The sequence below is a fragment of the Periophthalmus magnuspinnatus genome, chromosome 9, assembly GCF_009829125.3.
Source record: "Periophthalmus magnuspinnatus isolate fPerMag1 chromosome 9, fPerMag1.2.pri, whole genome shotgun sequence".
NCBI lineage: Eukaryota > Metazoa > Chordata > Actinopteri > Gobiiformes > Gobiidae > Periophthalmus > Periophthalmus magnuspinnatus.
Window position 1 is genome coordinate 13873358 of NC_047134.1, and position 16082 is coordinate 13889439.

General features: G+C 39.7%; 2 protein-coding genes across 2 annotated transcripts; both read right to left on the reverse strand.

The window, feature by feature from the left end:
- Nucleotides 1-133: 133 nt before the first annotated feature.
- pik3ip1 (phosphoinositide-3-kinase interacting protein 1) lies at nt 134-5301 on the reverse strand. Its single transcript, XM_033973301.2, has 6 exons — nt 5029-5301; nt 4797-4925; nt 4280-4396; nt 3067-3240; nt 2800-2878; nt 134-348 (listed from the first exon to the last, which is right to left on the reverse strand). The coding sequence occupies exons 1-6, from the start codon at nt 5099-5101 to the stop codon at nt 135-137; spliced, it is 786 nt and encodes a 261-aa protein (XP_033829192.1). The 5' UTR covers nt 5102-5301; the 3' UTR covers nt 134.
- A 473-nt stretch (nt 5302-5774) lies between these two features.
- Nucleotides 5775-15826, reverse strand: si:ch211-225b11.4 (thyroid adenoma-associated protein homolog). Its single transcript, XM_055223966.1, has 31 exons — nt 15617-15826; nt 15352-15535; nt 15171-15257; nt 15068-15095; nt 14842-14990; nt 14654-14776; nt 14424-14541; nt 14189-14334; nt 14014-14098; nt 13813-13949; nt 13504-13701; nt 12727-13435; nt 12516-12668; nt 12326-12435; nt 11922-12088; nt 11695-11813; nt 11447-11605; nt 11213-11361; nt 11012-11149; nt 10840-10944; nt 10564-10764; nt 10346-10496; nt 10019-10271; nt 9682-9918; nt 9408-9609; nt 9153-9335; nt 8285-8529; nt 8024-8188; nt 7457-7717; nt 7177-7379; nt 5775-6981 (listed from the first exon to the last, which is right to left on the reverse strand). The coding sequence occupies exons 1-31, from the start codon at nt 15733-15735 to the stop codon at nt 6740-6742; spliced, it is 5526 nt and encodes a 1841-aa protein (XP_055079941.1). The 5' UTR covers nt 15736-15826; the 3' UTR covers nt 5775-6739.
- Between the last annotated feature and the right edge of the window lie 256 nt (nt 15827-16082).

Below are 16082 nucleotides of genomic sequence, written 5' to 3' on the forward strand. Positions count from 1 at the left end.
GACAGAACACAGCATTAGATTTAGTCTTTGGAGTGAGCACCACAGCTCTATTCAGAGACAGGAGACAAGTTAGTGGGAGCTTCTTGGTCCACTAAATTGCATGTACAGTAGATCCCTCATGAGCACTATCTCCTTCACGCTCCTGGGGTCCCAGCTGGACCCATGAGAGGATCCCCACCCTCCACAGCATCCTGGACTGGGGTGGCCTCTTGCTCTGCAGTAATAACTATAGTGTTTTCATCCACAAGCTCACATGTGGGGTTAGAGAAGGCAGAAAGGGGCAGACTGATCCTCTGCATCTCGCGCTCATATGCTCGCTGTTCATGCTGCTTCTTCAGGTCTCGACCCCTAAAACAAACACATTACCCAGTAGAGTATGTCATTGTACTGAAGCTACTTGACGTAGCTTGTTAAGTCCAGTATAGTTCCTACTGCTGCTATACACTCAATAAGAACATAATAGTGGTAAATTCATAGTTACACACATATGACTGTATAAAATATGATGTATCTGCATATCATTTATAACACTGGTCAACAGTAAATTTATTGTCTAAGATTTTTTCGCTGATTTAGGATAATTTTGATGTGCTGAATCCAAAAATCACATTGGTTTTGCTCAATCAGGTCAACATTCTGAACTAAGCTACATATTTGTTTTTGGACGATTTTGTTTACATGTATGAGTATTTTCACGTCATATGATGCAAAATTCTGTTATATTTCTCGCTATAAACAAATTCTGAACATTTTGCATGTGCCAACTTATGACTAATTGTTTTTTTTTATATTACAAGTGAATGAAATGGCTTCGACTAGAAGATCTTCCAAAAATAAGCCTGACATATTCTGCTACATCTGCAGTGAATACACCAATGTTCCTAACAGGAATCAAGTCACAAGTTTCATAAAGCGTGCTTACCATGCTTATTTTGGTATTAAACTTGGTGACCAAGATGAAGCTTGGGCGCCACACATGGCATGCAAGTCATGTATCGAGTATCTGCGTCAGTGGACTAAAAGCAAGAAGAGTTGTCTGAAGTTTGGAACTCCCATGGTTTGGAGGAAGCCGACATCAATAGCTACTTCTGGGCTATTGATGTGACTGGGAATCAACAGAAAGAACCGAAGCAGCCTCAAGTATTCTGACCGTGAATCAGCACGTCGTCCTGTAGCTCACTGTGATGAAATTCCAGTATCTGTCTTTGTAGAAGTTCCTGACATCAGTGACAAAGATTCCTCCAGTGTGGTTTTAATGATGATGCTCCACATCCTTTTTCCCAAAAGGAGCTAAATGTTCAGGTTTCCTGAGAATCTGGGATCACTGAGTGATGAGTAGGTGGAGAGATTCCATCAGGACATAAAAGAGATGGAGACCAGGTATCAGGAACACTGGTATGCAGTCATGATGGCTGATTACTGTTGGACTCTGAAGAGAGACATCTCTGCTGCTGAGCATTCAAGGGGTTCATAAAAACAGAAGTTCATGTCCTGAATTTTGCACAATGATAACGTAACGTTCCAATTTACATGTACTTACCTTTATCAATTAACATAACGTAACATTTAATTAATACATTCTGTTAGAAAACTATTTTTTATCTCCTAAAACATTTTTTGGATGAGAAATATTAAAGAAAATCAACTGATAATGTCACAAAACTGTAATCAATTTAGTCAGAAGATCGGATTTTTCAAAATCAAATTAGCATAAAAACCTGACCTGACTGAGAAAAATGGATATGATTTTTGGATTCAGCTGTGCTAAATGGTCCTAATTCAGTTGAAAAAACACAGACAACTTTCAAAAATGTTTTTTTTGTAACCCAGTGTAATCAACACCTAAAATGGGAATTATCTAAAAAGACAGAGCTTATCAGATTTGACAGCTACATAGAAATCCACAGAGCATTGTGTGCTGAGCCCAAGGGAACTGGGCCTCACTGTTTCACTGTTCTAGAGCCAACATTTTGTTGTTTACATAACTGTGTACAATTAGCAGTGCTACCAGCAAAAACTGCTCTCAACACTCCTTCCATGAAAAGCTTTTTTATGTCCTGCCTGCTTGTCTGTGTATGTCTTTAACCCAGTGCTTCTCAATTATTTTCTATCATGCCCCCCCATAAAGAAGAAAACATTCCCCCCCCCCCCCTGAAAAAATATAAGAAATGAAATGATATAATGAAATTTAATTAAATATCAAATAAAAAAATACAATTAAATAAACATCAAATGAATATGATGCTCAGTGCTTGCTGCTTTAAGTGACATTTACAAAGTGGATGATTGTTGGCAATATTTGGCACGTTTATGCTGAAAAAACTCCAGCGTCTTATCAGCGTGACTGAGGTGTAATGAGGTGGCGCCTTAACTTATTTGGTTTTATACTGTCCGCTGCCAACATTTTCAGACACAGCAGACACCGGTCTGTCCCCGTGTCCCCTCGTGTGAAGCCAAGTGCTAAATACGCTTCATCAGACTTCCTCGTCTTATTTTTCGGGTGACTTTACCTCCGTCTATATCTGCCTTTCTTTGCATCCCCGTTAAAATGTTTTCCATAGTGTCTCTTTCACAAAAGTGTTTCTTGTTCACTGCCCTGTGTCATCTGTTCATCTGTTACGATCTGTTCGCTATATCTTGCCCCCCCCCGGTATCTCGCCCCACTATTTGAGAACCACTGCTTTAACCAAAGATTTTGTCTTTTTTGTAATTGTACACTATTACTTGTTTTGGATCACCACAATATAATCTTAAAGTATCTGATACCAATGTTATACAATATACAATGTTTCTTTTTACCTTTTGTAGAAGTAGCCCACAGTGATGCCTGCACCAAGGATAATTATGATAGTCATCATGAGGATACCGAGCACATAGCCTAAGAAGACAAAAGAGGCTAGTTATCAACACTTTCCATTTCACAGAGTGTTACAAGGCAAAGACCATGTCCAGTTAATAAGGTGACAATCACAAAATGACAGATCTTGTTCAGTGTTTGTAAATAAAATAACAGGCATTGTATGGTTGAGTTGAGTTTGTGGAAACATGATTTAAATGTACACATACCAGTAGTGCCCAGATCTTTCTTCTTTTGGGGGCCTTTCCGCACTCTTTGGCTGACTCCCAGAACAGACGGCCCCTCAGCCCCCTCTCTGGCAGAGGAGCCCGTCCTGTTGGTGGATGGAGTGGTTTCTGTGGAGCGAGGTGACCCAGCCTCCACTGCTACAGCTGTACCTAGGTCTGAATATAAAACCACAGACAACCTTTTATTATGTTTAAAGCTGCATATTGCAATGGGCAAATATTTTATGTGAACTATGAATAGTTATAAATATTTCTTCATATCGTCAGCATACTGTAACATTGTACTGTTACTGTATGCATCTTATTCAAGAGAACTTGGGACACTTTCTGTCAATAAACTGGCCTTGAGGAATAAACTGTCCCTGATTCAAATAAAACAATCGGTACATAGCCATAATAAAGAAAATAAAGAAAACATTTCCAGATACAAATTATCTGTCAGTTTGGCCTTGATATCTGCAGATTACAACAGTTTAAACTCCCCTAAATACACTTGCTGCACTTAAACACATAAAAGGTTTTATGTCGTCACATTGCTTGAGTGCTTTGACTGGACCATGTAGGTTTCCATTTCACTCAGTTCAATAACATTAGCACTGAGTCTACAGAAGGTGCTGAGGCCGCTCTTATGCACTTATTGCTCAATGAGAGAGTGAAGCGTATATGATTTGTAACATGTGCCACGTATAAGCAGACAGAACATGCATGAGTCTATTTTAGGATGAGGCAGGAAAACTCCACAGGAACATGTGTTCTTTCACTGTTTTTCCATCATGGTTGTCGTTTATGGACTCGTCTTAAAGGGCATGAAGGCAAATAGGCGGGCAATTACCTTCTGTTTCTATGGGAAGACTTTTCCTTTGAGCCAATGAGAGTAAGTTTGGGGTGTGGCCATCTGAATTTTTTCAAACTTTGGAGTCTGACATGTGACTAAAGACATTGTTATTGCAACTTTACTTGGCAAAGTGAAGAAAGGAAATGTTCAAGTCACTGCGACCGACTGACCTATACTTTCAAAACAGAACCCATGTATATAGTTAAACAAGCCTTTGACATTTCCAATATAATAAAGGCTACTTGAATTTATCTTGTTACAACTCTACCTTTATAACAATATTTCTTAGTTTGGACCCTGATTAGATAGACAGCGCAAACAAACAGCATCAATAGAACTGTGTTGGCGCATTATTTGTACCTTGGCATGTCTCAATTTTGCAGAACCCTCTCTGAGTTGTTCCATCTGGTCCTGCAATGTAGCACCAAGGCCCCTCAGCCAAGTCTGGATTTCGACAGTAATTGTGATCTCCAACACCTATGAGGCAAACATTTAAAAACCTTACACAAATAATTTATGACAAACATATAAGCCTATTTCTGTCTATTTGCCTGTCCTCCAGTGAAGTGCAGAGGGAAACAATGAGCTCATAAATCATTAACACTCCATCTCACCACAATGAACAAACCACACTGCTAAAGGAAAAGGCAGCTGCTCTATGCATGGTAGAAGCCATTTAATCTATAACAGCATGAAGTAATCATGTGCAATAAAGCAGCAGGAGCAGAATATCTTCATTGCACTTTTATCTGTATCAATGTGTACAAACAGTTGGTCTCAAAGATAACACAAGTTGATAAAGCCCTCAGTACAGTAGGCTACAGCTCATATACAAAGTGCAAGTGACACCATTGCAAAGTTATGTTGGGATATTTACCAGTTTGTGAATCAGGGTGGTCTTTCACATTATAGTCCCTGGTGGTGTTGATCCAGTTTATACAAGTCAGATCCGAGGAGGTGCTCTGTTGATTCCCCCTGTATCCCAGTCCTTTTGCAGTCACACAGTCTGCAATGGCACAGGCAAAGACACGTCAACAACAGCAAAACGTTGTTCAAATGAGAAATTATCCTTGCAAATTTGTGAAGAAATAACAGCTTTGAGACTTTACCTTTTGTCTCCTGGCTGAACACACTGTCCACAAAAAAGATGGTCATGCAAACAAGGTGCAGAGAGGAGAGCATTTTGAAGGCTCAGTGCATAGATTAGAAAAACAAACTTAAAACCCTCCAAATAAGATGGAAAAACGACTGAGAGCCTGTGCTGAAGCCATTAGCCACACTGCTTTTCTCACTTGTTATTGTCACAGGCAGGACTCAGCTTTCTTCGTAAACAGCTTTCAGTGGGAGGAGGCTGCATGGGAGCTGCCCTTTGAGGCATTCACTTCTAGGTCCTAAAGCCTACCTCAACTAATGCTCACAAAAACATCAGACAATTTAATACAGCTTATTTGGTAAATAAGGTAAAGGCAAATACATATCTAGGCCCTTCTGTTCATGTATTTTGCAAAACATTGGCAGGGAGATGTGGCGTGGGAAAAAAAGTGTTTTTTATTAGCTCACCAATACTACAGCTCTCTTACATCTGGCCCTCTGTGTATCCTGTGTATATGTTGATCCTGTCCATGGAGGAATATGGACACATTTACTTGATGACCTAATTTTTCAGAAAGGTTTATTAAAAACTGAAAAGAAAATTGTCATAAATATGCAATGCAAACAACAATTATATATGCAAAAGGATCTTATAAAATGCAGTAAAATGACACTGAGGAAAATAGTCTTAGTTCCCTGTAAGACTGTTCCTGCATTAAGCTTCATTGATGCATCATCAGACTTAACAAAATTTACACAAATTACACTGTACACATTTCATGGCTTTAATAATCTTTAACTTTCACTTTATTCTGGGAATGCAAAATATGCCACTGGGGTCAGGGGTCAAACTTCAGGCTGCAGGGTTGCATAGTGGCTTTTGTTTTTGAGCCCCTGCAAATCTCCATTTACATTTAGTGAGATTTTAAACTGGATATGTCTGTTCTCATTGTCATAAAAACTGGAACACACATCCATTCATCTGTTACAATGACTCACGTGCAATCAAGGTGTACACAGACATGGCCTTGGTGTAACCAAACCGGAGTGAGCATTATCAGATACTCGGAAAAAATGTACCTCAAATAACATCTATTGTGGTCATATTCGATTAATGTCAATGATGGTCAAGGATTTGAGACTGTAAGAAAGTTTCCACTCTCTTCATAACTTTTCTCAGTTATGAGAAGGTTGTAAGGCATAATGCTATCAGACTAATCAGGGGTTTGTGATTCAAATACAAGAAAATAAAAATCAGACCAGTTCTTTATCTCATTCAGACAATCATCTTTGGCCCTGTGTGGCTGTGGAAAATGGACACTTATCCAGGGAGAAGGCCTCTAATGGAGCATTAAAGCCACACGATATTTCCCCACTGGGCACTCAGCTGCCAATTTTCCAAGAAGCTGTTGGATTACGTCACCACATAACATTAGATTCGCCTGATTGCAACCTTATTAAAAAAAAACAAAAAAACTTTATGTTTTAAAAGTAAAAGATAGCCACATAACAGTTGTGTTTGCCTTTTCTTCAAAAGCTTAGTTCAAAGCAGCTCCAGCTACTGACTTCTTACGTAACCAGTGAAGTGTCCAAGTACTGCAGAATCAGCGGATGTAGCTCTTTCATGTCTTGTCCTTTGCATGTAGTTACCCTGTGCATCCTAAAATATCCGCATGCAATTTTATCTGGTGACTCCAATGTATCATGGCTTTCATGCTGGGCGTTGCATCACTTTGAAGGCTCTCCCACAACAGCAGCTGAGAGTGAGTGGGGAAAGTGGACACCATTTTCCCTTAACTCACAGTAGGAAGCGTGTACAGCCTGCTGTAGAGTGGAGGGCTCACAGAGGACGGGGAGATCTTTAGATAATTTCCTAAGTCGCATGAGGAGGACAGCCTGGGTGAACATACCACAGAGTGTGCTGTGAAAGTGGGCGTCTATGAGGAGGGTAAGCCATGTCTGCATATCACCTAAAGAGAAAGATACAGCATCAAAATTTGAAATGCAATTCAATATTTAACCTACACTTGTTAAGACGTTTAATGTGCCATATCAACTATCATGTCATCCATAATCTAAATAACATAGTTTATACATAAATAGCTTAGCTTCTGACTTTTGGAATGTCATGCCAAAATGTTTTGGAGCTATACATAGCTATGTACCTGTCGAGAGTTCTTTGCAAACTTGGAGATCTTCTAGCACTTGTGGGCCAGTCTCCTTTACCCAAGTGTTTAAATGTTTTTCCAAAGAGGGGGACTGGCTGTATTTATCAGCAATACGGAGTAAATAGGGCAGCACCTGAGCGCACATCACTGATGGCTCTGAAAACACATTGGCCTCGTCTTGCTCATACAAAGTGACACACCTGGAACAGAGGACAAACAGTTGAGCAAATATGTTCTCTGTTTGAATAATGGTTATTGATTTAGGTCGGGCACACACCCATTTTGCAAGGCATTTCTCTGAACAGATCTAAGGTCAGTCTGGGGCAGGTGAGATAGGAGCACGTCAAAAGCACCAGAGTCCCAACACTGCTCTGTGAGCTGATGGAGGAGGAACGGGAGGGCCTTATTCATCTGCATGACAGAGATTCTCCCCTGAGAGGTTCCATAGGTGTGCTTTAGCATGGAGGCGAAATACGCTGCTTTCACTCGAATATGCACACTCTGGTCTTGAAGTAAGTGAAGGCTTATACTGACCAACCTGCCAAAAGGCAAATAAAATTATGCTTCTCACTGAATTTCAACTTAAATAACAACACACAACACAATAACTACCAATAAGCTCTAACAAGGTTTAGAAATGTATGTATTTATCAATAACTGAGTGTTGTGAATAAATTCATAAACATCTGCTAAAAACATTTCTTTAACGCTGACATTATTAACATTGTTCAGGTCCCAATGGTGGTTCAAATAATGATTAGCAAGTTTACTCACCCTCAACATATGCTTAAGTCTTACATGCGTACAGTTACTACAGAGTGCTTATCATGTGGTGTTGCAGTACCTGATCATTACGGCATTTTTTTCTTGGTTTGGCCTCTGATTCAGAAGAGAGACTCCAGCCAAAGTCAAAGCCTCCGCACAGGCCATTCTGAGTCCTTCAGACACATGTGGTAAACAGTGGTCCTCCAAAACTTTACACCAACGCTCAATAGTAAAGAAGCTGGAACTTTTACACAAAATAAAAATATTGTGGTATCCATGCATAATAACATAATAATTCATGTGTATTTTCATTAAATGTGCTAAAATGGGTTCATCTCACCAGTGACGTAAAAGTAAACTAACTGCCCCCAGGGCCTCAGACAGGAACTCCGGACCACCTCTTTGGGCCTCCACATCCTCAAGTAACAGCTCTACACATTCAACCAAAACAGGCTCCTTCAGTGTGGTTTTTAGAGGCAACTGAGGCTGAAGAATCTCCCCTGAAGTCGCTAGTGTTACAAGCGCTTTAAGGTACGAGTGGCGATATTCCACACATTTGCTCAGTAATGCATCCTGTAGGTTTTCCTGTAGTAAACGCAGAATTATAGAATAAATCTTTACAAGCAAATTCAACAACCACAAAACACTATATTCTAACAAAAATATATTTGCAAGGAATTTTAAAAAAGGTATTAAGTGATATTTCTGTACATTATAGTTCATTCATATTCCAGTGTACTTGGCCATCAACTAAGGCAATTGCACATTTACGATAGATTTAAAAGAAATATCCAAATAATATTATGGTCTTAGGAGCCCAAAATGCCTACTCTGTGGAAAGAGAGAATGAGTGAAGGTGCTGCATGTGAGAAAATGTTGGAGAAATAAATGGGAAGGACAAAACTGCAAAATGTGTTAGTGTTACCCCTCACTGTTGTCATTTGTATTCAAACAAAAACAATAAAAAAGCATCATGACCATAATTCCAAAGAAATCTCAGGGTGTTGATGCCTGCTAGGCCGATGCTGATAAAAATTAACATCTGCTGCTAGCCTTACATTGAAATATGGTTCAGTAATATGAATCAATGTGACAGTAGGCTTCTGAAACCACTCCTTTGTTGTGGACTCTGGGAAAGGTGTGAATGTAGAAGTTGCTAAACTGGTTTTAAAGTTGTTGTTTGCTTCAGTCTTGAAATTGTGGCTTACCTGTAACACCTCATGGATCAGCTCCTTATTTGGATGTAAACTGCACCCATCAACTGCCCATTTTATCAGAGCCAGTCTAACATCAGGAATCAAAACATCAAACTGTTTCCAAATGTGAGATGCCCACAGGGGGTTGGTGCATAGAAAACGAATCAATGTTTGATGGAAAGATGAGCGACCAATCTGTTAATGTAGGCAAAAAATATAATTAGAGACAAGTTTATTTTGCTTTACTTTTATTTGCATGTCATGTACCTGGATCTCGTGTTGAGGCTTTTGTAGATCATCAGTCAGTATTTCATGAAGTTGTGAAAGGAAATGTTCTGAACAGAATTGTGTTATGGTTTCGACTACTTCAACATACGCCATTTTCACTAGGGGGCAGCGCTGAGCTTCAGTTGCCAACCAGATTGATGCCTCCACTTTGTTTACTGCCTCATGCAGGTTAGGTACAACGCTGCAAACAGGAAAGATTTGATTTTAAAACCACTTATACAATGTGGCTGAATAAATAACACAAGTAGTTCACCTTTGAGCACCAACAGCCTTGAGAAAGAGGGCTTTGATCTGCAACAGGTGTCCGTGCAGCCAGTTGTGAGAATATCTCTGTTGTGAACCTGGGAGTTGTCCTGCCAGTGTGAGAAGGATCTTAATATTTTCAGAGGGGGGTGTTATTGCTACCAAAGCTCTTGATGCCATTGCTCTCACATTGTAAATAGGACTGGCAGAAAGTTGAAGTAAAGGAGGTACAAAGCCTGACAAAGATCTGTTAAGGAATGCAATAATTATTCAAAATATTCAAGATGGATTGCTTGCATCAAACATATTGAAACCTTAGTTCTCCATTCCTCTCTGTATACACTTACTGTGCTGAGTCTTGGAGACTAGGATGGAGCTGCGCTAACAGGGTGAGAATAGGAAACAGTGAAGGCTTGAGGTGAAGCCGAGCTTCATTTGACTGACTCTGCAAAGCATGTGCCGCTTCTCTTAGCTCTGCCAAGAGAAAAGGCTGCAGTGCACTGTAGTGACAAAAGAAGGCAGTGGAGGACATCCCATTTTGAGCACTCTTGTCATCCCCATTGCTGGGACAGTGGCCAAGCATTCGACAGCAAAGGGAACCTGAAAGTTGAATTATTACTTGTAATATCATCATTAGCAAAATTTTGAAACAATGCAATTTCCATGTCCCTTACTGTAGAGTTGGAGAGCAGCATTCCTCATAGCCCAACAGGAAGAACTGAGCAGGGTCAGTGAAAGGATGGCAACAGTTGGAGAAAACTGGAGGACTGCAGACCCCAGAGCTGTGCCACGAACCAGGGCTTGCAAAGTGTGAACTGCACACACCTGTAAGAGTCAGCAAGGACTTAGTAACAAAAGTAATCCAATGAACCTAAATAAATGAGAGCTTTACCTGTGGGAGGTCTAGGGTCTGGTCCCATTGCTCTGGAAGAGAAGCTTTGGCCGTTTCTAGTAAAAATTCTAAACTGTAGGCTAAAAGAGGCCGGCCTTTGCTGGAAACCTCTGCTGAAAGCACACACAAAATGAGCATGGGCAGACCTGCTGCACGTCGGGTCACTGAAGTGGACCTGGGGGACGCTATGACCTGCAGTACCTGTTCATGAACAACAGATGTCCCATGAAGACAATGCATTCAAAATAAACACTGTCACACAGTCAAGTTACCCACTTGTTTTAACATGTCTGTAGGGATTTCATTTAGTTCTGGATCATTACTTCTCAGCAGACAAGCACAAAACTTAGTGAAGCCGATGCAGCAACCCTCTACTGCCCCCTGGTGTAAAGAAATTGATTATGAAATCATATTTTGAAAGTAAGAACATATAATTTTGTTAACTCACCCACTGGCGGCATTTAAGCAGAATATTCCAAAAGACCCTTGAAGCTCTTTTTAGATCTGTTTTGGTGAGAAGGTGGTTGGAGCCCTGACACTGAGTAAAGACATGGTCTACCAAAGAACCCAAAAATATTCCAATTTCCTATCAACACAAAAGAAATCAGCAAAAGTACTTACTTAAACTTACACCTAATTAGCACTGTACCTTGAGAGAGACCCAGCAGCAGGTGAGAACAAGGCTGTGCTCCTCTGATAACAGAACACACTCATCTGTCTCACTGTGCCCCCCTCCTGAGGCCTGATCAATTAAACTTGTGATTGCATTCCCCATGTCACAAAAAGAAGGAGGTACATCTGAAAAAACAACATAAACAAACATTTTCAACTATACTAAAACAAAAACAATTAAATATGTATGTATGGAGTAGATTTATCTTACCTTGACCAGTGCCCTCCTGGTCGCCATACAACACACCAAGAAGAAGCAGAGAAATGTTTTCCAACAGCTCTAGTGCAAAAAGGATCAGTCTGCTGTCAAGTTTATCCTGCATGTTGCTAGATGAATCAAACAAGCACCTCTGAAGAGCACTCAGGACTCCTAACACATAAATAAATGTAATACTATACATTTATGCTTACATGAGTTTAGTTGTGATTTATTGTAGGTGTAACTATGTCTTATCCTACCATGAATAGGCTTAGTTCTGGCAGCAAGCATCATGTCACTCTTCGCTGTACAATAATGTTCCTCTAACTCATTAAATAGAAATCTCACTAAATCAAATTCCTGAAAGTTTGACCCACATCTGAAAGCATTGAGATGAGGGACATTGTGAGCTGGAGCTACAGTACATCATTATTACAGTCCACGCACTGTTAAAGGAAAATTAAATAGAGAAAAAGGCATAACTCACAGTTCAGATGGATGGAGCACCTTAATCATCAGCGCTCCCATTTGTGCCTCCTGCACTCGAGGACTGCAGAGGAGCTGTTTTGTTCGTGTGAATAGAGCAGTGGAAATGTCTTTTGGAAAATTGCATGGAAAAAATCTCATCAACAAATATGAAGCGAGCTCTCGGATCTGTAAACAAAAATATATAAATAAGTAATATATATATATATATATATATATATATATATATATATATATATATATATATATATATAGATATAGATAGATAGATAGATAGATATAGATAGATATAGATAGATAGATATAGATAGATAGATATATATAGATATAGATATAGATAGAGATAGAGAGAGATAGAGAGAGAAAAAGAAAAAAAAGAAAAGAAACATTGTCAAGCTGCAAAACCTCATTTGTTGCATCCTCCAAACAGCTGATGAGGACAAGTAGTTTTGCACGGCTGAAGAAATTCCACTGTCCCTTTTGTTTTATGTACTTAATAAGACAATCCATATTCACTGACAAAAAGCATTAAGTGTTTTGATCATTGCATGTTTAGTACAATGATGCCATATTACAGGTAGACTGATAAACATACTTGGTGGTTGTCCTTTCTTTTTGTCTGGGCTCCATGTGGCAGTACATGTTTCTAGCACTGCAGTAAGCACCAGTAGAGATGTCTTTTTCCTTTGGTAGCTATGACCTGCTGCCAGATAGCAGTATGGAAGCTCTCCCAACCAATCAACAAATTCTAGAAAACAAATCATTTTGGCAATTGTTCATCATTTTTCAAATAAAAAAATCCTCACCTGTTCCCTGATCCAGTAAGTCTTTGACGCCTTTTTTATTGGAACCATCTTGTTTCTTTTTGCCATTTTGAATTTTGACAAAGGACAAGCAGCAGTCTCTGATACGGACCAAGAATCGCCTCACTCCATTTTGAAAATGTTGGCGGAAAGATGAAGACTCACAATTGAGATTTTGAGGAATAAAGCCCTTGATCAATTCCAGCTCCTCCTGTGTTGGAAAGTCTTTTGTTTTTGGGCTGCAGCAGAGGAGACTGAAAGCAGCAAGACGCACTTTGTCATCTGCAGACTCTAAGGCCAGATGGAGGATCTTGAGGGTGGTGCCTCCCTGCAAAGTCCAAGGAGATTGTCCAGTGGTTGCCCGATATGAACTCAAAACACAGGCCCAGGCATACAGATGACCAGGGGAGCTTGTGTCCAGAGATCGTAACAGTGGCTCCACAGCAGAAGGAAACACACGAAATGTACTCGGCAATAGATGAATTGAGCAGTTGTTTTGTAAAAATGCCACTTCAGATGTAAGTGCCTCAATAAGGACAGACTTCCAGCACTTTGCCCATTGATCCACAAGATACAGTTCATTTTGGCTGGAGAGCTCCTGTCGTTGCTGCTGAATCAGACATTTATAAAGCTCTGATCCACATGGAGAGAGGTGATTTGTGCTTAAACACTTCAGCATATGATTTGGTAACTCACTGTAATGACTCAATACCTTTTGAAATAGAGACAAGTCAGAGATGCAACTACATTGAACAACAGTATATCATGTTTTTTCCTCACCTTTTCAGAACCTAAATATGGGAGCAGTGCACATAACTGGTAGTATTTGGCTTTATTTTCCCAAGGGAATTTGGTTATCTGATAAAGTAATGAAGAATAAAGAGTCCTTTCAGCATCATTACACAGCTCATAATCCATCTGATAGAGGTCCAGTAGCAGAGCAAAGGCACTACGGGCCATTTCGGACACTCCATCTACCTGTTAATGCACAAGTTCAAAATGTACACTTGTAGTTTTACATCAAATTTAGCCTTGGTTGAAACAGTACAATGCAGGCAGAGGAATTTTGTACTTAAGGTTTTAACTCACAGGGCTGTCAGCATTGCTCAAAACTATATGAATGAGTTGTTGTTGGAGGCCGCTACTGTCAGAAAGAAGGCGTGCCCCTGTTGTCTTCATAATTTCAGCCAAATTTTCCTTCACCTTCTTCAGCCAAAGAGTTAACACTGAAAAAAAAAATCTAAATGTATCCTTTGATAGAAGAGATAAATTAAAAGAGGTATTACTGACCTTCAAAGGCAAAGTAATGACAGTTCAGTTTCTCCTCACACAAACTGATTATAACAGGAAATAAACCGTTCAGCAGTAAACACACCTGAAAAGACACAAAGAAGGGGCAGAATAATTGAGTACATATGTATACATAATAACAAAAATATAGTAGACGCATCAAATGCATCAGTACTTCTGTATTATCATTGTTGGAGCTGAGCAGGACATGGGGCCGACAGCAAGTCAGGACTCCTCTGCTAACAGCCAGAACAGCCAGCTCTTTCTTACTGATGAATCTGCAGTTCACCTGGAGACCACCGACTGTTACAACCCCAGACTCTGAAGTACCAAAGACATTATTCCATCATAATGAAAGAAAACATAAAATAAAGGATTTTATCTCTAATCTCTAATAATCTGAGCAATACCTTGATTCGAGATCTGAAGTAGATTCCAGGCAGCATGTCCCGCTGCTTGGTTTTGTGAGGAGTTGAGCATCATAGCCACTGCAGTACCTGCCAGTAAACAAGTGTCTCTATTGCAGCACTACACATAAAAAAATAAGCATTATTTTTGTACAAACTTAGTAACCAAGTTCTATTCACAGATTTCTTTCTCACAAAAATACAGACGGACATTGGTGTGCTACGTAAAGTACCTGTCCATATATGATGTCAAGAAGAGCTTGTAGGATGTGTTGTAGAACTTGGCTGCCTTCCATCTCTGTCCACACCACGGATGACACTTGATTTGGCAATAGCTGGAATGTCTGCAAACAAAGCTGAAGGAAAAAGACAATACAACTTTTTTGTAACAATTAAGGAAAAGTATATGTTTATCTAATACCTTCACAGCAGAGTAACAGAGCAGTCCATCTCTTAAAGGTTCTTCTTTAAGCACAACTGTAAAAAGTTGTGCTACTTTTTGCATTAGAGGCAGACACAGCTCTTTCCAAACCTCCCGACCGACAGCACTGTCTTCCAGGAACATACATGCTTAAGAAATGTCAAGCAAAAAATTTTAACACATCTGTCAATTAAATAGCAGTTTGTGTTTCTATATTACTACTAACCTCTTTGCAGGTCATCCAATGATAGTAACTGAGAAGAAAGACAACTTTAAATACCAGCAGGAGTTTTACTATAGAGAACAAGTAGACAACAAGTGTAGCCTACCTGCTCTTTATGGGCAATTGCCTGCAAGCAGTTTTTGATTTCTGTAAAAACTAGCTGTTCATTTACATCAGACAGCTCATGCAACATCTTCAAAACAAAATAATACAGTTATAAAATATACTTTTTATTATTAAACGAAAACTAGCCTATCAATTCAATTAGGCCCAACCTCAAAACTGACCTGGTCTATTTTCCCACATGCTGTAGATATGCCAACTGTCTCTAACTGGAGAGAAATAAGGACTTGGATCAGGAGCAGCAAATGACTCTCCTCTAAACTAAAAAGCAAATGCGTCTTGGAAACGCGCTTCAGCAGCTGGACAGCCTCCTCCAAGCATCTCTCCTTAGACCTCTTCACAGTACTCCTGTTGATTCAATGTAACAGACGCTTAAAAGCATGTGTCAGACATTTCTATTAGGCATGTGTGTGTGTGTGAAGAACAAACCTGGAAGAATCCAAAAGTCGCTCATAAAACAGATTCAGATCTTCCTTGACATTTTCTTGTACTTGTTCATCAGTAATAGCACACTTCTGCAGACTTGTAATAAGCTCACCAAACGACATTTTTGGCTTATTTACACTGTTTAAACACACAAACTTGATAGGTCTATTCCTTGGACCTCATGGCTGCAGTATTGATGTCACGTGACTGACCAAGGCTACTTCTAGTTTTCAGGATAATTTATTTTGCAAATACTGCCACCTAACGGCCAAAGGTAGGTTTGAACGGTAACTCGTGCTTCCTGGGCATTTTCAGTACAATAAGATGCAAACTATTTTAACGCTATGATGCAACAGACACGGACAGTAGACTAAATACACTTAACTGAATGTCCGCTAAGCCAATTAAAGTTAAACAGACTACAGTAACTCAACCAGAAGAGGGCGCTCTTAATATTATTTTTCTACAC